Source organism: Chelonus insularis, unplaced genomic scaffold (assembly GCF_013357705.1).
Source record: "Chelonus insularis isolate UGA/USDA-ARS -01 unplaced genomic scaffold, ASM1335770v1 contig_111_pilon, whole genome shotgun sequence".
Lineage (NCBI taxonomy): Eukaryota > Metazoa > Arthropoda > Insecta > Hymenoptera > Braconidae > Chelonus > Chelonus insularis.
The window spans coordinates 179,953-204,287 of record NW_023276352.1 but is presented as its reverse complement, the minus strand read 5'-3'; the positions used below and the strand labels follow the sequence as shown (position 1 = coordinate 204,287).

At 31.7% G+C, this 24,335-nt stretch overlaps 3 protein-coding genes across 8 annotated transcripts; all 3 read right to left on the bottom strand.

Annotated features, from left to right (window-relative positions):
• Window positions 1-1,325: 1,325 nt before the first annotated feature.
• LOC118068524 (probable multidrug resistance-associated protein lethal(2)03659) lies at window positions 1,326-11,855 on the bottom strand. Of its 5 annotated transcripts, none has more exons than XM_035086112.1 (6): window positions 11,337-11,855; window positions 7,773-7,953; window positions 7,454-7,701; window positions 7,248-7,382; window positions 6,565-6,784; window positions 1,326-6,024 (listed from the first exon to the last, which is right to left on the bottom strand). In XM_035086112.1, the coding sequence occupies exons 3-6, from the start codon at window positions 7,636-7,638 to the stop codon at window positions 2,407-2,409; spliced, it is 4,158 nt and encodes a 1,385-aa protein (XP_034942003.1). In that variant the 5' UTR covers window positions 7,639-7,701; window positions 7,773-7,953; window positions 11,337-11,855; the 3' UTR covers window positions 1,326-2,406. The 5 variants fall into 5 exon arrangements, with proteins under 5 accessions (XP_034942003.1, XP_034941921.1, XP_034942185.1 ...); XM_035086030.1 differs by adding an exon at window positions 11,161-11,274 and having other exon boundaries at window positions 1,327-6,024; window positions 7,454-7,953; XM_035086294.1 differs by having other exon boundaries at window positions 1,327-6,024; window positions 7,454-7,953; window positions 11,621-11,855.
• A 125-nt stretch (window positions 11,856-11,980) lies between these two features.
• On the bottom strand, window positions 11,981-23,879 carry LOC118068789 (multidrug resistance-associated protein 4-like). Of its 2 annotated transcripts, XM_035086501.1 has the most exons (5): window positions 18,683-19,182; window positions 16,253-16,752; window positions 16,047-16,181; window positions 15,695-15,899; window positions 11,985-15,612 (listed from the first exon to the last, which is right to left on the bottom strand). In XM_035086501.1, exons 2-5 carry the CDS (start codon window positions 16,435-16,437, stop codon window positions 12,109-12,111), a joined length of 4,029 nt encoding a protein of 1,342 aa, XP_034942392.1. In that variant the 5' UTR covers window positions 16,438-16,752; window positions 18,683-19,182; the 3' UTR covers window positions 11,985-12,108. The 2 variants fall into 2 exon arrangements, with proteins under 2 accessions (XP_034942472.1, XP_034942392.1); XM_035086581.1 differs by lacking the exons at window positions 15,695-15,899; window positions 16,047-16,181; window positions 16,253-16,752; window positions 18,683-19,182 and adding exons at window positions 21,524-23,129; window positions 23,777-23,879 and having other exon boundaries at window positions 11,981-14,147.
• On the bottom strand, window positions 19,358-21,505 carry LOC118068919 (probable multidrug resistance-associated protein lethal(2)03659). The gene has a single exon (XM_035086702.1). The coding sequence runs from the start codon at window positions 21,483-21,485 to the stop codon at window positions 19,455-19,457; it is 2,031 nt and encodes a 676-aa protein (XP_034942593.1). The 5' UTR covers window positions 21,486-21,505; the 3' UTR covers window positions 19,358-19,454.
• Window positions 23,880-24,335: the final 456 nt, after the last annotated feature.

Below are 24,335 nucleotides of genomic sequence, written 5' to 3'. Positions count from 1 at the left end.
TTTAATACCTTTATTTTATTTTAAATGTAATAATGAATTATCAGAATGATGTTAACAATAGTTACTTTATTGATAAAAAAATAGAAATAGAAGAAGAAATGATAGAACTTAATGACCTAGACTTATAGGAATGATTACTGGTGATGAAATATTATTGACAATGACACACGAAAGTGCTAATGATTAAATTAATAATAAATAAATAGTTTAGTTATTTGTAAAGATCTATGAAAATATGCTTTCTAAAAAAAGAATAAGGAGAAATGATTTTTAATTCACTCTCTAAAAATGAAACAGAGAAAGTCATGCAAAATTAGTGGAAATAATATAACTTTTTTGAATAGTTGTTTTATTATAATCAGAAAGTTAGTGAACATTTACTGATTTTTTTGTTGCTTCTATGATTTTCACTTTTTTATTGTAAGATAGAGGGTCAAGTGACAAAGAAAATAGTAAATATATTGATTCAATATCAGGGTAAGTTTCATAGGCTTTCGATCCAAGGTAGATTTTTTTAACAAAATAGTAAAGAAAATAAAAATGAAAAGTATACAATTATTTTCAACAGTTGGGTTATTATAACTGTGAAATTAGTGAATATTCACTGCTTCCACAATCATTTTCAAGATTTCCAATGTTTCATTTTAAGACAAAAGACGAAAGTAAAGTGAAACAATTTATAAGTTGTACTTTTAATGAAATTAGAATATTAAAACTCAAGAAGGTAGAAAACATCAAAATCTAATATTAGTAGCAGTAGAAGTATTAACAAAAATAGTTTTTATTATTAGCCACTAACTTATTAATATTCATTATTAAATTATTTGTTAATAAATTATCAATATTACTAATAATATCTATAAATAAATATAAATCACACAATGTAAATGTTTTTATTTGTTATCTAAAATTTAATTTAATTCAAAATGGATAGGGCGTTTTGATCCAATGCACTGGTTATATATGTATTTGTCATTTCTAGACAATCATTTTCAATAAAATCCAGAAAAATATTCAACACAGTTGGCTTTTAAGCTTATTATTATCATGAGTGATTTGAGAATGATAATTAACATTAAATATAAAATAAATTAATCTAAATTTAATTTAATTTATCTAATGATAAATATTCTCTACATTAAAATTAAAACAAAAGAAGTAAGTTTTTTTTTGTTGTTTACTATCATAAACAAAATTTATTTTTAAAAAATATCACATACATTCATTAGTGTACTCAAAATTTTGAACAATAGTATTATTACAACAATAATATAATAACAAGAATAGCCTATGTTAATACCTATGTATAGCACTAATATTAACAAAGATAATAATAGAATTAAAAATAAAATAACAAAAAGAGCAAAAACATAAGAACTTTGGCGATGCATTTTTTAAAAAATAAATTATTTGTAAAATATTACATTAACTAAGGCACTTGTTTGATTGATTGTTTTTAAGCTTAAATAAGAAGATCATAATTTTTATTGATTAAAATATTTATACATCCATGCATACTTTTTTTTTCTTTGTAATAAGTAATACGTTTTCCAAGTACTTTTGCAATTAACATGAGATAATTTAAAAGATTTATAATTAATTACATTTCTATAATAACTTTTATAAAAATAACTTATGTTTTTAAAAATATATTACTGATGACATAAATATATATGGTTTTATAGATCATAATTTTTATATAAATGTATATATATAAATCCATCTAATGTATTATTTGGAGACAGGGGACTGGTATCCCCCTCTCGATTTGCAAAATTCCCGTGCAGGCTCCGGCCGCACGGTTAAAGAAAAAAAATAACTCTGCAAGTACAGCGTATGCAATTAGAGTGTACCTTTGCCCTCATTTTCACCTTTTTTTTTCAAAAAACAAAAAAATTTCATGACAACGTGGCAACGTCGTGTCCTCAAATAATACCTCGTATATAGACCAGTGGCTAAAATAATACGTTGGATACATGATTTTTTTTTGGGGACTGTCCCAAAACTATACAAATGTCCTCAAATAATACCTTGTATTTAAGAAATGTCCTCAAATGACACTCTGATTAGATTTATATGTATCTATCTATTTACATTTTTTCATCATTGAATGTAATGTTTAACGTATTAGCATGAACATCTGTAGAAAGTTATAAGAAAAATTCATATCCAAGCAATGTATAATTAATGGAAAGGAAAAGAGAATATGAAAATGATCGACTTTCGTTTCTTTGCAATTCTTGAGCATTAGAATAAACACAAAGTCAATGGTTATTTTTTTAATCCATACAGAAAAGATCAGAACTTGCTATAGGTGATCATAAGACCAGACGAAAGAACTAGGTGTTAAAATAAAGAGAATAAATTAAGGGGGTGTTTAAGTAAACAGAAGCTAGTAATTTGGCACTATAGCTGATCGTTATTTTTATTTTCGTATGCTTGTTTTGCAATGCGAGTGAGCTGTTCAGTCATAGCACGACCGGTTTCTTTGACGAGTGAGGTAAAATGGCCAAAGTCATTTTTAAGCAGGATGTAGGGATGATCGAACTCGACCATTCGTCCCTTCTCCATCACCAGGACTTTGTCACTGTCCATGATGGTGTTGAGTCGATGTGCGACAGTAAGTACAGTGCAGTTGGCAAACTTTTTACGAATGGTACGTTGGATGAGACCATCAGTGTGAGGATCGACATTAGCTGTGGCTTCATCAAGCATAAGAATTTTGTTGTTTCGAAGAATAGCTCGAGCAAGACAGACCAGCTGTCTTTGGCCGGCACTAAAGTTTGTACCACGATCAAATACCCGTGACTCTAAACCATTAGATCCAGTGAAAGCCTCCTTCAGCTCGACTTCTTCTAAAGCTGCCCAGAGCAGAGAATCTTGGAATTCGTTGAACGGATCCAAATTCTTCCTCAGGGTTCCAGAGAACAGAACAGGGTCCTGAGGTATAATAGAGATTTTTTTACGCAACTCTTCTAAATAAATAGATCCAGTATCCACTCCATCGATGTCAATGACTCCTTCGACCTTGGCCAAACGAAACAGAGCAGAGATCAATGAAGATTTACCGGCACCTGTTCTCCCAACAATCCCGACCTTCTCTCTAGGTTTAATCACCAATTCAAGTCCTTTAAGTACCGGTTGCTCTTCCTCGGAATAACGCATGAATACATTCTGGAACTTGATGCATCCCTCTGTTGGCCAATTTTCTGGTGCATGTACTGTTTTTGACGTCACTTGTAACCCTTTTTTTTTATCCTTCTTGGTCGGTTTATCTTCTGCAATATTCTCCTCAGGCGGTAAAAGTGAATACTCTAAAACTCGCTCTACCGACATCAGTTGATTCGTTACTTCAGCACCTTGACGCATTCCCCATTGAATCATTCCAGTCATCGACATTACTGTTGTTATAGCAAGACCTACTTCAGCTCCAGATATTCCGAAATCAAGCAGAATAAAAGTAAAAGTAACAATTGTCGTAAAGATAAAGCAAAAAATGTCTAAAGAAAAGCCGAAGGCTGTACTGGTTGCTATAAACATATACCATGATGAAGTATGAACGTCTTGAAATTTATCAAACTCGAATTTCAATATCTGCTGAGCTCCATAAGCTCGGATAGTTGTTAGTCCATTTATCGATGCATTTAAATGAGTAAATACCGGTGATCTCATCATTCCTTCGAGTCTCTTGATATTTTTACTAGTTTTTAAATAAACCTTTCTAATACAGTAAAATATAAACGCAATCACAAATAGTGGAATCAGAAAAACTGGATTTACAACACAAACGACAACTAATGATCCGCACATCATCAAAATTATTTGCCCAGCATCGAGAAGAGCTTTCGGAAGTAATTCGTCGATAGCTCCCATGTCTTTAGAGAATCTATTTAATATTCTTCCACTAGGATTCGTATCAAAAAATCGCATACTCGTTCTTATAAGAGCTCCAAAGGATCGGTCATGAAGGCTTTGACTGTTGCGAACACACAAAACGTAAAAAAGCAAAGATCTGGTGATTCCAACAATGAAAATTGATAAAACCAGTCCAGTGTAGATGTAAACATAGAGAATAGCTGGGTTAATGTCATAATTTTGTATATAACCGATTGGAGAAGAAGTGAAGTTTTTGGAAACAATAAAGTCTTTGTTACGAGACTCTTCTTCGTTCACGAGAATCGGAACGAAAAAATCACTAGCACTGGCTAAAAACTGAGTTAATACGAAGAAGATAGCAACAGTAATAACAAAACACCAGTTGCCTCCAGATGTGAAGTATTTGATAAAAATCGATCCTTGAATAACTCCTCTTGACGTTCCTTCCAGATTGTCGTTTTCAACATTCTTTTCGTCGTCATCTTCAGCATCAGTATCAGCACCACTAGGATCAGGAGTTCTACTGCGATTACTTAAACTAGACCACTGTCGACGCATACTGCTTTTTTCGGAGAAAGATTCATCGGTATCTTGTGATGAGTCAGAGGCTAGAAGAGTAGCATACTCTGGACATTGAGCGAGAAGGTCGACGTAGTTGGAGAACATTTTGGAGGATCCATGTTCAAGTAGGATAATGCCGTCGACGTCTTTAATGTACTGGAGCTGATGAGTAGCGAGGATTCTTGTTTTTCCTGATAAATATCTCTCTAGACATTCTTCAAATAGATGCTTGCCCACGTGAGTGTCAACAGCACTCAGTGGGTCATCTAAGATATAGAGATCTGCTTGACGATATACAGCACGAGCTAAATTGATTCTTGCTTTCTGTCCTCCTGACAATGAGCTTCCTCTTTCTCCGACTATTGTCTGGTCGCCTTGGGGGAATTGTTTGAAGTCACTCAGTAGTGCACAAACTTTGACGACTTTTTGGTAGCGTTGGCGGTCGTACGGTTGTCCGAAGATAATATTTTGCCGAACGGTCGAGCCAAAAACCCAAGCTTCTTGAGCAGCATAACTCAGCCCACCACGCACTTCTATGCTTCCTTCTGCTAGTGGAAGTTCACCAAGAATTGCAGAAATAAGTGAACTCTTGCCAGCTCCTACTGCTCCAATCACGACATACAGTTTTCCTCGTTCCAGCTTGATGGTAACTTTATTTAGAGTATTTTCTTGACTACTTGGCTCCCATTTTGCTGTCGCGTTTATAATCCTCACAGCCCAGTTATCACCATCTGGCTTATGATTCGCTACATGATTTATTGAGTTTACCAGATCCACTGCTGTTGTTACATTTTCATTCGGTTTTGCCTTTTCTATAACATCAGCATTATCATCATCAATGTACGGAATTTCTGATTTTAAGCGTTTCTCTTCTGGATTTGATTCATCAATAACTGATGATCTGTCAGGATAAGTCAATTTATTTAATTGACCAACTTCATCATACATCAAAAAATACTGTAAACGTCTCACTGCTACAATACACTCGGCAATTTCAGCAACACCACGAACGAACATTGCTGACATTGTATGGGCAAGAATATTAAAAAAGGAAGAGAATACAAATGCTTTTTCGGCAGTTATTTGTTGACTAAAAAACATCATTCCTACAAGTGTACAATAGATAGCTGCTCTTGTTGTAAATAAATTAAAAGTCATGAAAATTCCACGTATCCAAGAGAACTTTTGTACTACTTTAAGTTCCAATTTCCTAGCTAATGCTACCATAACACAGAAAGGCTTTTCCCAAGCATACATCTTAATTACTTGAACTCCTGATATTATTTCATCCATTAGTCTCACTCGTTCATCAGTTTTTATAGCAGTTTGAAGTCGGAATTTTGATGATAATTTTCCTGTATACGATTGGATAGGAACCACAACAAAAACAGCTGCTATTCCCAGTATGCCAGCGTAACCAGCTTCGACGTATAAAAAATATCCAATTATCAGTGCTGCAAGTGGGGCAGACCACATGTGATGAATGAATACTGATACCAAATCGAATCGATTGACATCATTAGCGATTAAATTTACAACTTTACCAGGTGCTGTGTCGCCAAAAGCAGTTGTGCTTAATCTTAGCGCCTGAAATGTTTACTTGTATTAATGGGATTAATTAAATGCTGTTATCTATAATAATTCTCTTTACAAGTGGAACTTAAAAATGAAATTTAACTTGCAGGAAAATTACTGTATTTTTCAAAACAATATAGATTTTCATTATATAAAAGAATGCTTAAGTATTTAATTTATTTTCAGTCATTAATGGAGTTTATTGAATTTAAGTTGAAATGGAAATTTTTGTTTAATATGAAAATTCTATTTTTATTGAATCAAGTATTTTTATTAATGACTGTCATTACAAAATAGATAGCAGTTAAGTATTTACATAAATCTACTTAAAGCAATTCCAAGAAAGTTTTAATTAATTTTAAAAACAATATAAATTATTTTTCTTAAGAATAAAAAATGATATTAGTACTTGAAATTCTTTTTCTATTTATAAATGAAATAAAATACACAAGTCATGTGACCGTCTCATTATACAGAACCACTATCAGAGTGTCTGTGGCTTTTGAAGTATCATTTTATACCAAGAAATAGAATAATAGAATCGTTCATTACCTTGCGATAAACTACTGAACAAACAGCTATTCTTATTTTACCACCCAGGTAGAATGCTCCGAAAATTGATTGGTTAATGGTAATTGCATTGATTCCTGTTGCTAGACAAATACCTCCTGCATACATCAGCGCATCATTGTAAGTCACTCCACCACTTTCTCGAAAATATCTCAGAAGTCTTCCTAAAAGAATGGGGGTTCCTAACCTGGAATAAGAATTTCTTTAACAAACTATTGGAGATTAATATCCAATGATATAAAAATGGGATGATCACAATAAGAACAGTACTGAGATGTAAAATATTCTTACGTTTGTTAGATTAAAACAGATTAGAGATTAAAGATTAAGTTAATTTTGGTTTGTTTAGAGCAATGAGAAAAATAATGCAGAGTATCAACATGGATTTAGAGCTTCTCTCATCTGCTCTTATTGGAACCATAGCGGAACCATTTGTTTCCCAAAATATGAAGCTAGTTGAATTAGAGAAAATGGTTACGTTTAAAAATTTTTTACATTAATTTTCTGAAAATATTTCAACACTGGTCTACATGAAATTTTCATTTTCTACTTGCGGTCTCTTATCATTGTTATATAAACATTACTTTTAAAGCTAGATAGCTGTCTCTTTGATAAAGTAATAATCAGTTGAATATGTTAATTGATAATTTTATTCATCAACTTACCTCAAAATGAATTCATTGAATGTATGAAGAACGCCATAGATAAAGTATTCCCACATAAAACACCGGAAAATTGTTGTTAAAAAATTCGGCCTCTTTTTTGACTTCTTCTTAGATTCTAATTCCAGGAACCATTGTCTAAAAACAGAGATTAAAATTCACTTTTGCAATTATTCATTTGTTAAACTAATTAATGACTAATGACTTACTTCTCCAGTCGATCGCCAAGAACTCCAGATCGATCAGTTTTCAATGGGTCAAACAGATCGGCAGGACCTAGAATTTTCGAGTATCCAGTTCTGAATAACTTAAGTGTCCAAGTCCAGAATAACACTGATAAAATGTTTGACTTCTCTCGGGGATTTGGATGAACTTTTGCCTTGCTTGCGTCCATGGTAATATTGAACTGGACATTAGCTCCACAGGTAATTGATCCAAAATGATCTCTAAGTACCTGCTGATGATGGATTTATCTTGACGTGGTTATTGCATAACATATGTAAGTACACTGAACATAAAAATAAGTACACTTTCACTTTTGATGTTGCTTGGAATAATATTGAAGATCACAATTATTTGGTATCTTATTAGGTAATTTGGAAACTGATGAAATAGTTGAATACTCTTTCTGAAATTTTTTCTAACTGTGAATGTATGTAAGGCTGACTAGTGTGTGATTGTCACTTGGCATTCCATTAGATATTCAAATCTGAAATGTTAAAGAAACAATTCATTGAGTTGTTTCTGATAAACAAGTTAATCAATTATTACTCATTAATTTTTAATTCATCATTTAAAATAACTTGTTTATTGAAGGACTTGATGTTAGCGTGTAGTTGAAAAATAAATGAATCATCTTCAAAGTGAAATAACGAATTTTTAAAATTGAATTTGATAGATATGATGAAATATCTTTAGTGCCTTTCTATATCATCCAATAATATCATTAGGATATCATAAAATTCATTATTTTAATTTAATAGCTGACACTAATCATTTTTTGTTGCAATTAATGTAAGTTAATGAATGGAATTAAACTTGAAACAATTTTTTTTTTAGGAATAGCAGAAGGATGTCATTATTTTTGTCACATCGTTCAGAAGCTTGAAAAAATTTTAGCCCTAGACTGGTCCCTTTATACGGAAATTCCTGCAACTCATCATCTTTTATTTTTTAAAGACAAACTTTTTTTCGAAAGGCATTGCAAAAATTTGTCTTTCCTTCTACAACGTTTTGAAAACAACTGACGTATTTAAAAAATTTATTTAAGGTAGTAACTATTAATGAAAAACTAATTCATAAACGTGTTTTTAATCCGTATTCCTATCAAAACGAGGATTGCGAGCAGCTTATTGCCTGCAGCATAGGCATTAATTATAAGTCAATAGAATTTATCTTAAACTATACAGAAACGTAGTTTCGAAAATGGCATTACAGCAAATTCCTATACGGATGACCAGTACTGCGATAATTAATTATGTGATTCGTCTGGGTTTAAAAATTTATAATTTGAAATTTTAGAGCGTAAAAGGATATTTAGAGATATTATAAAAAAGAATCAATGTCTGAATTAATTGATTTTTAGATATTTTTAGGAAGTTGTAATTTTTATTCATAAGGATCGCAAAAAAAGATGCAATAATTGGTACCATGTCATGTAAAAGCTTGAAGTGAGTTTTAAGTAAGAAAAATCTATGAATGACTCATTAATATTTTCATAGCATGATTGATTTTAATTAACATTTCAAACTAATATTAAAATTACAAAACAAATATACAATATTTACTCAATGATGACAAATGATTTTCAGTTATTTTTTTGCCATATTGATGTATCTGTAGATAACTCAATATATGATAAGTATAAATCATAATGTCATTCAAATTATGATAAAGAATAACGTTGATAAATATTGTATAATATGCATTAAGTAATATGTTCTAAAGAGAATGTACTTTATATAGAGAAGCAAAGGAATAATCTTCAATGTACTGTTATTTTAGTGTTGATTTTCAAACGATCTTGGATCATTTATGTGAGACTTTTAGTGCTGGTAATAGTTATTTAACTGCGTAGAGGAAGATTGCATACTCGATTACACTGTCTATCATCAACAGCCATAGAACAATGCAAGTATTCGTCTAATAGACTTAATTGTTAGATAAAGTTTTTTTTTCTTAACTGGCTTGTGCATTAACATAGATCAATTGGTGACGATTCACTTGCTTGAGATAATCTTAAATGATATTTTTCACAGAAGACGTGCAAAAAATCAAAAAAGCAACAAAAATTGTAGCATAGAAATGAAAAGTTCTTGGATTGAATGTCAGATTCTTTAAGTATTTTTTTAATTTTTTAATTTTCGAACTAAAAATCGTTTTTATTGAGTGTTACTGAAATTTTCTCTCTTTTACGAAATTTCAAGAAAGCGAAAAAGAACACCTTGGATAATAAAAAATTGTTCAAGTACATTTAAGCGTTAAAATTGTTAAATGAAGAAAATCTCAATTGTTCTTGCCACAATGTTTTTTTTTTCATTCAACTTATGATGATTCAAAGCAATAGTGATGATAAACAAATTTTTTGGAAGTAAAAAAAGTTTAGGGTTTAACAAAAAAAATTCGAGATTTTTCATACGTTTCACGATGTAAACTGAGTACTATTATTTTTGTTGGGAATAGAAAAGCTGAAAAAAGAAGTAATTTTTTTAATTTAGTGAATAACTCGTTTATATTTTTAGACGCTTAATAGTATAAGATTTTTGAGAAATATTATGGAATAATATGTTTATTAATTATTTCATTGAAAATTCTGAGCTCTATTTTGGATACAAATTTATAGAGATCACAACATTTAGTGAAAAAAATATTGGACTCATGCTTAGTTAGCATAAATTAGAAAAAAACAATTTAATATGTCAGATAAAAAGTATTATATCTGTTAAGAAGATTTTGTATGCTACACCGCTGAAACATTACATGACTTGCAAAATGAGTTGATAGCAGTCTTATATTAACAGATAGGACTATCTTATTTTTCTGATGAGTTTCCATTCTCTCTTTCTCTCTCATATTTATGACCCAATTATATTTAGTTAGAAATTGATTTTAAGTCAATTTAATTTACAGTTGATAAGATAATACCCATGGATCAATCAAAAATTATGCAAAACAAATAATATCTGAGCTGCTATTTTGTATGCCATTAATACAGAAATTCAATTACAGCCTTTTTGTATGTCACATGAAGCAATTATTTGAGCAGTGATCATTCAAGTGGTAATGAAACAATTGTTTTAGGCTTCAAACACGAGTATGTTAATTGATAAATTACTTTCAATATTTTTTGATCCACTCTATTATTAATGAACTCGATACTTTTCACACTATTACTGTAGTAACCATTACCTCGTGATGAAAAAACCAATTTTATTATTATATTTTAATTAATTAATTACTCTTAACAATACTTTATTATTTCAATGAACACGAATTAACTATGAATTAATAAACAAAGAAAAATAATAGACATTGAAAATATTCCTTACAAAATTATTATTGGATTGGATGTTAATATCTTTGAAAACCAAAATAAACTTTACAACAGTGTCTAATCAATTCTACCATTTGATAAAAAATATTTCTTTTAATTTACTCAATGATAACATTCAATTATAATTAATTATATTCATTCAGAGAAATTACAATACAGTACCCATCATAACATTAGTTTTTAAGCTCATAAATGGAAAATGAAAATAGTGACATGATAAATTAACAAGTTGAATCACAAATTAATAGTGTTATTATTGTTATTATTATTATTATTATTATTATTATTATTATTATTATTATTATTATTATTATTATTATTATTATTATTATTATTATTATTATTATTATTATTATCACTGACACTATTTAATGCTAATCAAGTTTAGTTGAAAATGGCTGTTGAGTGTTATTTTCACGAAAATGTTTTTATTCATTGATTCATACATTTAATGACATGAACAACATTGAAAGTAACCTAAAATAAATTAGAAAACAAAATATTAATGAATTAATACAATTAATTGATAGTCAACTCACCTTATTTACTCTGTTGTGTTAATAATTAATATTTAGATTGCATGATCAAGTTGAGACATAACTTGTAAATTCACTACAAATGATTTTCTTGGTTGTACTTTGGTTAGGTTATATTGATGATCTTTTGAGTTTTGTTAAAAAATGAAAACAATTTGACTTCACTAATGAATTCATAGACGTTTTTATGTGAATGCATAGATTTTGCCGTAGAAAATAATATAAAAGAAAATGTAACCTTGAAATAAATATAAAATAAATACAAAATTATCGACAGTACTACTCACAGCACTGTCGTAACAAAAGTGAGCTACCATATAGAAGTAAATGAGACGGAACTCAGCTGGCGATAATACAAATGTCAGCCTTTGCTTTCTGATTTATTGTGTGCGTGTTTCAAGCATGATATGATATGAAGATTACATAGCATTGCTACTATACAGCATGCGGATTTGTGTGAATAGTTCAGATCTAATGACCTTGTTCGTGATTCATAACTTACTAAAGATGCTTGTGGTGATAACCAGTATGAAATATAATGAATTTACTTACAACTAGAAATATATCATGAACAACAGATAATGATTAACTTTTTTTCAATTTTTAATTTATTATTATCAAATAGAGTAAAGTAATTCACTTATTTTTATAAGAAGTAGAGTAAAAATATTATATTACATATTTTAAATATGCATCTGTACAAATAGATAATTCAAAAAATACTGATAAATTGAGCACATGGGTCTTGATAAATAAATTTATTTTATTTGGTGATTTAATTTCTCTCGTTCTGCTTATAATCGTATGCTTGTTTTGCAATGCGAGTGAGCTGTTCAGTCATAGCACGACCGGTTTCTTTGACGAGTGAGGTAAAATGGCCAAAGTCATTTTTAAGCAGGATGTAGGGATGATCGAACTCGACCATTCGTCCCTTCTCCATCACCAGGACTTTGTCACTGTCCATGATGGTGTTGAGTCGATGTGCGACAGTAAGTACAGTGCAGTTGGCAAACTTTTTACGAATGGTACGTTGGATGAGACCATCAGTGTGAGGATCGACATTAGCTGTGGCTTCATCAAGCATAAGAATTTTGTTGTTTCGAAGAATAGCTCGAGCAAGACAGACCAGCTGTCTTTGGCCGGCACTAAAGTTTGTACCACGATCAAATACCCGTGACTCTAAACCATTAGATCCAGTGAAAGCCTCCTTCAGCTCGACTTCTTCTAAAGCTGCCCAGAGCAGAGAATCTTGGAATTCGTTGAACGGATCCAAATTCTTCCTCAGGGTTCCAGAGAACAGAACAGGGTCCTGAGGTATAATAGAGATTTTTTTACGCAACTCTTCTAAATAAATAGATCCAGTATCCACTCCATCGATGTCAATGACTCCTTCGACCTTGGCCAAACGAAACAGAGCAGAGATCAATGAAGATTTACCGGCACCTGTTCTCCCAACAATCCCGACCTTCTCTCTAGGTTTAATCACCAATTCAAGTCCTTTAAGTACCGGTTGCTCTTCCTCGGAATAACGCATGAATACATTCTGGAACTTGATGCATCCCTCTGTTGGCCAATTTTCTGGTGCATGTACTGTTTTTGACGTCACTTGTAACCCTTTTTTTTTATCCTTCTTGGTCGGTTTATCTTCCGCAATATTCTCCTCAGGCGGTAAAAGTGAATACTCTAAAACTCGCTCTACCGACATCATCTGATTCGTTACTTCAGCACTTTGACGCATTCCCCATTGAATTATCCCGGTCAAAGACATTATTGTTGTTATAGCAAGACCTACTTCAGCTCCAGATATTCCGAAGTCAAACAAAAGAAAGCTGAACGTAATAACTGTTATAAATAAAAAACAAAAAACGTCTAGAGAAAATCCGAAAGCTATACTTGTTGCTACAACTATGAACCATGATGAAGTATGAACGTCTTGAAATTTATCAAACTCGAATTTCAATATCTGCTGAGTTCCATAAGCTCGGATAGTTGTTAGTCCATTTATCGATGCATTTAAATGAGTAAATACTGGTGATCTCATCATTCCTTCGAGTCTCTTGATATTTTTACTAGTTTTTAAATAAACCTTTCTAATCCAGTAAAATATAAACGCAATCACAAATAGTGGAATTAGAAAGAACAGATTTATAACACACACTATGACTAATGATCCGCACATCATCAAAATTATTTGCCCAGCATCGAGAAGAGCTTTCGGAAGTAATTCATCAATGCCTCCCAAGTCTTTAGAGAATCTATTTAATATTCTTCCACTAGGATTCGTATCAAAAAATCGCATACTCGTTCTTATAAGAGCTCCAAAGGATCGGTCATGAAGGCTTTGACTGTTGCGAACACACAAATTGAAGAATAACAAAGATCTGGTGATTCCAACAATAAAGATTGATAAAACCAGTCCAGTGTAGATATAGATATAGAGAATAGCTGGGGTGATGTCGTAATCCGGTAAAGAGACAAGTGTAACATTTTTGGAAGAAAAAAAGACTCTATTACGAGACTCTTCTTCGTTTACTAAAATTGGGATGAAGAAGTCAGTGGCACTAACTAAGAACTGAGTTAATACATAAAAAATTGCAACAGTAATTACAAAACACCAACTGCCGGCAGATTTAAAGTATCCAATAAAAAGTGATCCCTGAATGACTCCTTTTGATGTAGCTTCAATGTTATCAATTTCCATATTTTTCTCATCGATTTCTTCAACATCAGCATCGCTTGATATTCTACTGCGATTACTTAAACTAGACCACTGTCGACGCATACTGCTTTTTTCGGAGAAAGATTCATCGGTATCTTGTGATGAGTCAGAGGCTAGAAGAGTAGCATACTCTGGACATTGAGCGAGAAGGTCGACGTAGTTGGAGAACATTTTGGAGGATCCATGTTCAAGTAGGATAATGCCGTCGACGTCTTTAATGTACTGGAGCTGATGAGTAGCGAGGATTCTTGTTTTTCCTGATAAATATCTCTCTAGACATTCTTCAAATAGATGCTTGCCCACGTGAGTGTCAACAGCACTCAGTGGGTCATCTAAGATATAGAGATCTGCTTGACGATATACAGCACGAGCTAAATTGATTCTTGCTTTCTGTCCTCCTGACAATGAGCTTCCTCTTTCTCCGACTATTGTCTGGTCGCCTTGGGGGAATTGTTTGAAGTCACTCAGTAGTGCACAAACTTTGACGACTTTTTGGTAGCGTTGGCGGTCGTACGGTTGTCCGAAGATAATATTTTGCCGAACGGTCGAGCCAAAAACCCAAGCTTCTTGAGCAGCATAACTCAGCCCACCACGCACTTCTATGCTTCCTTCTGCTAGTGGAAGTTCACCAAGAATTGCAGAAATAAGTGAACTCTTGCCAGCTCCTACTGCTCCAATCACGACATACAGTTTTCCTCGTTCCAGCTTGATGGTAACTTTATTTAGAGTATTTTCTTGACTACTTGGCTCCCATTTTGCTGTCGCGTTTATAATCCTCACAGCCCAGTTATCACCATCTGGCTTATGATTTGCTACATGATTTATTGAGTTTACCAGATCCACTGTTGTTGTTTCTTCTTCAATAACTGATGATCTGTCAGGATAAGTCAATTTATTTAATTGACCAACTTCATCATACATCAAAAAATACTGTAAACGTCTCACTGCTACAATACACTCGGCAATTTCAGCCACACCACGAACGAACATTGCTGACATTGTGTTAGCAAGAACATTGAAAAAGGAAGCGATTACAAATGCTTTTTCGGCAGTTATTTGTTGACTAAAAAACATCATTCCTACAAGTGTACAATAGATAGCTGCTCTTGTTGTAAATAAATTAAAAGTCATGTAGATTCCTCGTATCCAAGAGAATTTTTGTACTACTTTAAGTTCCAATTTCCTAGCTAATGCTACCATAATACAGAAAGGCTTTTCCCAAGCATACATCTTAATTACTTGAACTCCTGATATTATTTCATCCATTAGTCTCACTCGTTCATCAGTTTTTATAGCCGTTTGAAGTCGGAATTTTGATGATAATTTTCCTGTATACGATTGAATAGGAACCACAATAAAAACTGCTAATAATCCAATTATACCAGCATAGCCGGCTTCATCGTATAAGAAATATGCAATTATCAATCCAGACAGTGGTGATGACCACATGTAATGAAATAAGATGCATACTAAATCGAATCGATTGACATCATTGGCGATTAAATTTACAACTTTACCAGGTGCTGTGTCGCCAAAAGCAGTTGTGCTTAATCTTAGTGCCTGAAATGTTTACTTGTATTAATGTGAATATTAAAGTTCATTACGTAATCTTAGATTTTGTTGGAGTAATTTTTTGAATTACCTTGCGGTAAACTATTGAACAAACAGCTATCCTTATCCTACCACCTAAATGGTAACCTCCAAAAAGCGTTTGATTTAATGTGATTGCACTGATTCCTGTTGCTAGACAAATACCTCCTGCATACATCAGCGCATCATTGTAAGTCACTCCGCCATTTTCTCTGAAATATCTCAAAAGTCTTCCTAACAGAATCGGAATTCCTAGCCTGAAATAGAATTTTTCTAGATTAAACTTCGGCCAACGGAATTGGAGATGTCTGAGGGGTTGGAAAAGCTCTGTAACATAGGAGGTGTGTTGGACAAGATATTGATTAGTTAAGGTTGTTGGTTGATAATTTCATTTATCAACTTACTTAAGAATAAATTCATTGAATGCGTGAATAACACCGTAAAAAAAGATTTCCCACATAAAACACCGGAAAATTGTTGTTAAAAAATTCGGCCTCTTTTTTGACTTCTTCTTAGATTCTAATTCCAGGAACCATTGTCTAAAAACAGAGATTAAAATTCACTTTTGCAATTATTCATTTGTTAAACTAATTAATGACTAATGACTTACTTCTCCAGTCGATCGCCAAGAACTCCAGATCGATCAGTTTTCAATGGGTCAAACAGATCGGCAGGACCTAGAATTTTCGAGTATCCAGTTCTGAATAACTTAAGTGTCCAAGTCCAGAATAACACTGATAAAATGTTTGACTTCTCTCGGGGATTTGGATGAACTTTTGCCTTGCTTGCGTCCATGGTAATATTGAACTGGACATTAGCTCCACAGGTAATTGATCCAAAATGATCTCTAAGTACCTGCTGATGATGGATTTATCTTGACGTGGTTATTGCATAACATATGTAAGTACACTGAACATAAAAATAAGTACACTTTCACTTTTGATGTTGCTTGGAATAATATTGAAGATCACAATTATTTGGTATCTTATTAGGTAATTTGGAAACTGATGAAATAGTTGAATACTCTTTCTGAAATTTTTTCTAACTGTGAATGTATGTAAGGCTGACTAGTGTGTGATTGTCACTTGGCATTCCATTAGATATTCAAATCTGAAATGTTAAAGAAACAATTCATTGAGTTGTTTCTGATAAACAAGTTAATCAATTATTACTCATTAATTTTTAATTCATCATTTAAAATAACTTGTTTTTTAAAGTTTTTGATAGTCACAAGTGGTTCAATAATAATTTAATCATTGTTGAAGAAAAATGGAGAATTATATATTTTTTCGATTAAGATGGATGTGTTTGAATATCTTATCTTTTTATCTGTTTATCTGGTAATAATCATTTAGCTACGTAGAGGAAGATTGCATACTCTTGTTCATCAACGTGAATCAATAGGTGAAAATTGTTAAATGAAGAAAATCTCAATTGTTCTTGCCACAATGTTTTTTTTTTTCATTCAACTTATGATGATTCAAAGCAATAGTGATGATAAACAAATTTTTTGGAAGTAAAAAAAGTTTAGGGTTTAACAAAAAAAATTCGAGATTTTTCATACGTTTCACGATGTAAACTGAGTACTATTATTTTTGTTGGGAATAGAAAAGCTGAAAAAAGAAGTAATTTTTTTAATTTAGTGAATAACTCGTTTATATTTTTAGACGCTTAATAGTATAAGATTTTTGAGAAATATTATGGAATAATATGTTTATTAATTATTTCATTGAAAATTCTGAGCTCTATTTTGGATACAAATTTATAGAGATCACAACATTTAGTGAAAAAAAATATTGGACTCATGCTTAGTTAGCATAAATTAGAAAAAAACAATTTAATATGTCAGATAAAAAGTATTATATCTGTTAAGAAGATTTTGTATGCTACACCGCTGAAACATTACATGACTTGCAAAATGAGTTGATAGCAGTCTTATATTAACAGATAGGACTATCTTATTTTTCTGATGAGTTTCCATTCTCTCTTTCTCTCTCATATTTATGACCCAATTATATTTAGTTAGAAATTGATTTTAAGTCAATTTAATTTACAGTTGATAAGATAATACCCATGGATCAATCAAAAATTATGCAAAACAAATAATATCTGAGCTGCTATTTTGTATGCCATTAATACAGAAATTCAATTACAGCCTTTTTGTATGTCACATGAAGCAATTATTTGAGCAGTGATCATTCAAGTGGTAATGAAACAATTGTTTTAGGCTTCAAACACGAGTATGTTAATTGATAAATTACTTTCAATATTTTTTGATCCACTCTATTATTAATGAACTCGATACTTTTCACACTATTACTGTAGTAACCATTACCTCGTGATGAAAAAACCAATTTTATTATTATATTTTAATTAATTAATTACTCTTAACAATACTTTATTATTTCAATGAACACGAATTAACTATGAATTAATAAACAAAGAAAAATAATAGACATTGAAAATATTCCTTACAAAATTATTATTGGATTGGATGTTAATATCTTTGAAAACCAAAATAAACTTTACAACAGTGTCTAATCAATTCTACCATTTGATAAAAAATATTTCTTTTAATTTACTCAATGATAACATTCAATTATAATTAATTATATTCATTCAGAGAAATTACAATACAGTACCCATCATAACATTAGTTTTTAAGCTCATAAATGGAAAATGAAAATAGTGACATGATAAATTAACAAGTTGAATCACAAATTAATAGTGTTATTATTGTTATTATTATTATTATTATTATTATTATTATTATTATTATTATTATTATTATTATTATTATTATTATTATTATTATTATTATTATTATTATTATTATTATTATTATTATTATTATTATCACTGACACTATTTAATGCTAATCAAGTTTAGTTGAAAATGGCTGTTGAGTGTTATTTTCACGAAAATGTTTTTATTCATTGATTCATACATTTAATGACATGAACAACATTGAAAGTAACCTAAAATAAATTAGAAAACAAAATATTAATGAATTAATACAATTAATTGATAGTCAACTCACCTTATTTACTCTGTTGTGTTAATAATTAATATTTAGATTGCATGATCAAGTTGAGACATAACTTGTAAATTCACTACAAATGATTTTCTTGGTTGTACTTTGGTTAGGTTATATTGATGATCTTTTGAGTTTTGTTAAAAAATGAAAACAATTTGACTTCACTAATGAATTCATAGACGTTTTTATGTGAATGCATAGATTTTGCCGTAGAAAATAATATAAAAGAAAATGTAACCTTGAAATAAATATAAAATAAATACAAAATTATCGACAGTACTACTCACAGCACTGTCGTAACAAAAGTGAGCTACCATATAGAAGTAAATGAGACGGAACTCAGCTGGCGATAATACAAATGTCAGCCTTTGCTTTCTGATTTATTGTGTGCGTGTTTCAAGCATGATATGATATGAAGATTACATAGCATTGCTACTATACAGCATGCGGATTTGTGTGAATAGTTCAGATCTAATGACCTTGTTCGTGATTCATAACTTACTAAAGATGCTTGTGGTGATAACCAGTATGAAATATAATGAATTTACTTACAACTAGAAATATATCATGAACAACAGATAATGATTAACTTTTTTTCAATTTTTAATTTATTATTATCAAATAGAGTAAAGTAATTCACTTATTTTTATAAGAAGTAGAGTAAAAATATTATATTACATATTTTAAATATGCATCTGTACAAATAGATAATTCAAAAAATACTGATAAATTGAGCACATGGGTCTTGATAAATAAATTCATTTTATTTGGTGATTTAATTTCTCTCGTTCTGCTTATAATCGTATGCTTGTTTTGCAATGCGAGTGAGCTGTTCAGTCATAGCACGACCGGTTTCTTTGACGAGTGAGGTAAAATGGCCAAAGTCATTTTTAAGCAGGATGTAGGGATGATCGAACTCGACCATTCGTCCCTTCTCCATCACCAGGACTTTGTCACTGTCCATGATGGTGTTGAGTCGATGTGCGACAGTAAGTACAGTGCAGTTGGCAAACTTTTTACGAATGGTACGTTGGATGAGACCATCAGTGTGAGGATCGACATTAGCTGTGGCTTCATCAAGCATAAGAATTTTGTTGTTTCGAAGAATAGCTCGAGCAAGACAGACCAGCTGTCTTTGGCCGGCACTAAAGTTTGTACCACGATCAAATACCCGTGACTCTAAACCATTAGATCCAGTGAAAGCCTCCTTCAGCTCGACTTCTTCTAAAGCTGCCCAGAGCAGAGAATCTTGGAATTCGTTGAACGGATCCAAATTCTTCCTCAGGGTTCCAGAGAACAGAACAGGGTCCTGAGGTATAATAGAGATTTTTTTACGCAACTCTTCTAAATAAATAGATCCAGTATCCACTCCATCGATGTCAATGACTCCTTCGACCTTGGCCAAACGAAACAGAGCAGAGATCAATGAAGATTTACCGGCACCTGTTCTCCCAACAATCCCGACCTTCTCTCTAGGTTTAATCACCAATTCAAGTCCTTTAAGTACCGGTTGCTCTTCCTCGGAATAACGCATGAATACATTCTGGAACTTGATGCATCCCTCTGTTGGCCAATTTTCTGGTGCATGTACTGTTTTTGACGTCACTTGTAACCCTTTTTTTTTATCCTTCTTGGTCGGTTTATCTTCCGCAATATTCTCCTCAGGCGGTAAAAGTGAATACTCTAAAACTCGCTCTACCGACATCATCTGATTCGTTACTTCAGCACCTTGACGCATACCAAACTGTATTTTTCTTGTTATCGCTAGTACTGTTGATATTGCTAGACCAACTTCGGCACCTGAGATTCCGAAGTCAAACAAAAGAAAGCTGAACGTAATAGCTGTTATAAATAAAAAACAAAAAATGTCTGATGCAAATGCAAATGCTATACTCGTTGCTAAAAACATGTACCAAGATGAGGTATGACGATCTTGAAGAATATCAAACTCTGCTGTTAGAACGTTCTGTGCTCCGCATGCTCTTATTGTTCTGAGACCGTTAATTGTAGTATTTAAATGAGTAAATACTGGTGATCTCATCATTCCTTCGAGTCTCTTAACATTCTTACTTGTTTTAAGGTAGATTTTTCTTAACCAGTAAAATATGAATACAATTATTAATATGGCAATTAAAAAGAAAGGATTTACAACACATACAATAATTAATGATGCCACCATCAGTGCTATTATTTGGCCTGAATCAAGCAACGCTTTAGGAAGTTGTTCATCAATAGCTCCTATGTCTTTAGAGAACCTATTCAGTATTCTTCCACTAGAGTTTGTATCGAAAAATCGCATACTTGTTCTTATAAGAGCTCCAAAAGCTTGGTCATGCAGACTTTGACTGTTATTTACACAGAATTGGAAAAACACAAATGATCTGATGATTCCAATGACAAATATTGACAGGACTAGTCCTGAGTAGATGTAGATATACTTGAGAGCCGGTGTGATATTGTAATTATCAATATAATTACTGGTGTTTATTGGTAAAGTATGATTACGAGATGTGAAGTGGCTTTTATATCTTGATTCTTCTTCGTTTACGAGAATAGAGATAAAGTAATCAACTCCACTTGTGGTGCATTGTGTTAAAATAAAAAATAATCCTACTGTGATAATCAAACCCCAGCTACAACCAGATGTGAAGTATTTAATCAAAATAGATCCTTGAATGACTCCTTTTGATGTAGCTTCAATCGTATCCATTTTGAAGCAATTGTCGTGATAATCTTCAGTATCAGCATCCGTGTAACTGGCTTCTGAAGTCCTACTACTTATACTTATACTGGATTTAGTTCGCATCCGTATGTGACATTTTTCAGAGAAAGATTCATCGGTATCTTGTGATGAGTCAGAGGCTAGAAGAGTAGCATACTCTGGACATTGAGCGAGAAGGTCGACGTAGTTGGAGAACATTTTGGAGGATCCATGTTCAAGTAGGATAATGCCGTCGACGTCTTTAATGTACTGGAGCTGATGAGTAGCGAGGATTCTTGTTTTTCCTGATAAATATCTCTCTAGACATTCTTCAAATAGATGCTTGCCCACGTGAGTGTCAACAGCACTCAGTGGGTCATCTAAGATATAGAGATCTGCTTGACGATATACAGCACGAGCTAAATTGATTCTTGCTTTCTGTCCTCCTGACAATGAGCTTCCTCTTTCTCCGACTATTGTCTGGTCGCCTTGGGGGAATTGTTTGAAGTCACTCAGTAGTGCACAAACTTTGACGACTTTTTGGTAGCGTTGGCGGTCGTACGGTTGTCCGAAGATAATATTTTGCCGAACGGTCGAGCCAAAAACCCAAGCTTCTTGAGCAGCATAACTCAGCCCACCACGCACTTCTATGCTTCCTTCTGCTAGTGGAAGTTCACCAAGAATTGCAGAAATAAGTGAACTCTTGCCAGCTCCTACTGCTCCAATCACGACATACAGTTTTCCTCGTTCCAGCTTGATGGTAACTTTATTTAGAGTATTTTCTTGACTACTTGGCTCCCATTTTGCTGTCGCGTTTATAATCCTCACAGCCCAGTTATCACCATCTGGCTTATGATTTGCTACATGATTTATTGAGTTTACCAGATCCACTGCTGTTGTTACACTTTCATTCGGTTTTGCCTTTTCTATGACATCACTATTATAATTACAATTAACATCATGATTGATTAAATTGGGCAACATCCTCGTCTTTTCATTCATAACTCCTTGATCATTATCATCATCATCGTTATCATCATCAGTAAATTGCTTCTTTTCTGTCGAAGAAACCTTAATCGTTTGATTTATTCCACCTACTTCATCATACATTAAGAAGTATTGCAATCTTCGAATCGCTACTATACATCCGGCTGCTTCAGTTACACTGCGTACAAACAATGATGACATTGTTTGCGAAAGAATATTAAAAAAGGAAGAAAACATAAAAGCTTTTTCAGCAGTTAACCTCTGATTACAAAGCATCATTCCAACAAGAGTACAATAAATAGCAGCTCGTGTTGTAAATAGTTCAAATGTTAAAAAAACTCCACGAATCCATGAAAATTTTTTGATGATATTTAGCTCTAGTTTTCGAGTCATTGCAATCATTACACAAAAAGACTTCTCCCAAGCATACATCTTGATCACTTGAACTCCTGATATTATTTCATCCATCAATCTAACTCTCTCATCAGTTTTAATGGCTGTTCGCAATCGAAACTTTGATGATAACTTTCCTGCGTATGTTTGAATAGACACCACAAAGAAGACTACAGCTACTCCAAGCACTCCAACACATCCAACTTCTGAATACAGGATGTAACCTACTATCAAAGCTGATATTGGAGCAGACCACATGTGGTTCATGATGCTGGTTACTGTGTCAAACCTACTAACATCATTAGCTATCAAATTCACCACTTTTCCTGGTGCAGTATCTCCAAATGATGTTGTGCTAAGTCTCAATGCCTGCAATTAATAAGTTAAGTTAACATATTGGTTCTTTTTTAATCTTATTTTTTAAACAAGAAAAATAATTATCTATGTATATTTTTATCATAGATCATTAACTTTTAATTAATGATCATTATTGTGTCCTTTATTCGTATCTAAACTTTTTAAGAAACAATTCAATCATCAATATTCAAGTGTAGCATTCAATTGAAGTTTTTCTATAAATCACATTGTTTGTAATTAACATTATGTTTTAATAAACTTTTAACAGGTTCATTAATTAAGACTGATTATATAATTATAATATATCATATCATTATTAATATTGAAATTAGTTTTGTTACTCATTCATTATGAATCTAAAGTCACTGTGAATTAAATAAATATACATTTATGACTATTTATAGTTTTTAATTATGAATGAGTAATTCTAGTTATTAAAAATAATTACAATATAGATTTCTGAATTGTTAAAATAGTAAAAAATTTTTTAATTAATATATAATGAATATTTTATATGAATAAATGGTTAATTAAAACATTACTGAAATAGAAATTGATTTTATCGTAATGTTATAAGATTACCAAAAAAATCCTCATTTCATCCTTGTTAAATGACTAGTTATTAATTTAGTAATATGAATTATAAAATTATTAATTACTTTGGTAGTTAATAATTTAAAAAAAAAACTATCTCTAATTATCTTTGTAAATTGTGATTTCATTTCAAATATTACCAATGACTTTGTTAAATTTTAATTTGATTTATGAAATTACCAATTACTTTATAGATTTCCTAATAACTAATATACGTTAGTCATTTATGTATGTATTTTCCGTTTTTCTGAAACAAGATAAGATATAAGATTGTCGTCAGGAAATTTAACGTCAGACAATGAATAGCAATCTGATGCAGAATGTAAACAGATGGGCATAAGTTTAATGAATATTCTTACGTCAGGGTTGGTTACTATTAAAAATGAAATAATCTATATTGATAATTTTATTTTCGAAATTATCAATTAATTAAGTAATGATGAATTAACAATTTTTTTGCCGATTATTGGTTAGCCGTAATTAGAGAACTCTGGTTTGTTATCGACTGTAGACTAATAAGATATTTATTATATTTTTTCTGTACTGAACAATATTCTCGAGGGTGCGCTGTACTTATTTGGATAATTAATTCATCTGTCGGATTTGAAAAATTACATTTATTTT

Coding starts and splice junctions, on each gene's coding strand:
- LOC118068919 (XM_035086702.1), bottom strand. CDS start 21,485: ATGCGAACTAAATCCAGTATAAGTATAAGTAGTAGGACTTCAGAAGCC.
- LOC118068789 (XM_035086501.1), bottom strand. CDS start 16,437: ATGGACGCAAGCAAGGCAAAAGTTCATCCAAATCCCCGAGAGAAGTCA. Junction 16,182..16,252: donor CTTGGCGATCGACTGGAGAA/GTAAGTCATTAG, acceptor CTCTGTTTTTAG/ACAATGGTTCCTGGAATTAG. Junction 15,613..15,694: donor GTTCAATAGTTTACCGCAAG/GTAATTCAAAAA, acceptor TAAACATTTCAG/GCACTAAGATTAAGCACAAC.
- LOC118068524 (XM_035086112.1), bottom strand. CDS start 7,638: ATGGACGCAAGCAAGGCAAAAGTTCATCCAAATCCCCGAGAGAAGTCA. Junction 7,383..7,453: donor CTTGGCGATCGACTGGAGAA/GTAAGTCATTAG, acceptor CTCTGTTTTTAG/ACAATGGTTCCTGGAATTAG. Junction 6,025..6,564: donor GTTCAGTAGTTTATCGCAAG/GTAATGAACGAT, acceptor TAAACATTTCAG/GCGCTAAGATTAAGCACAAC.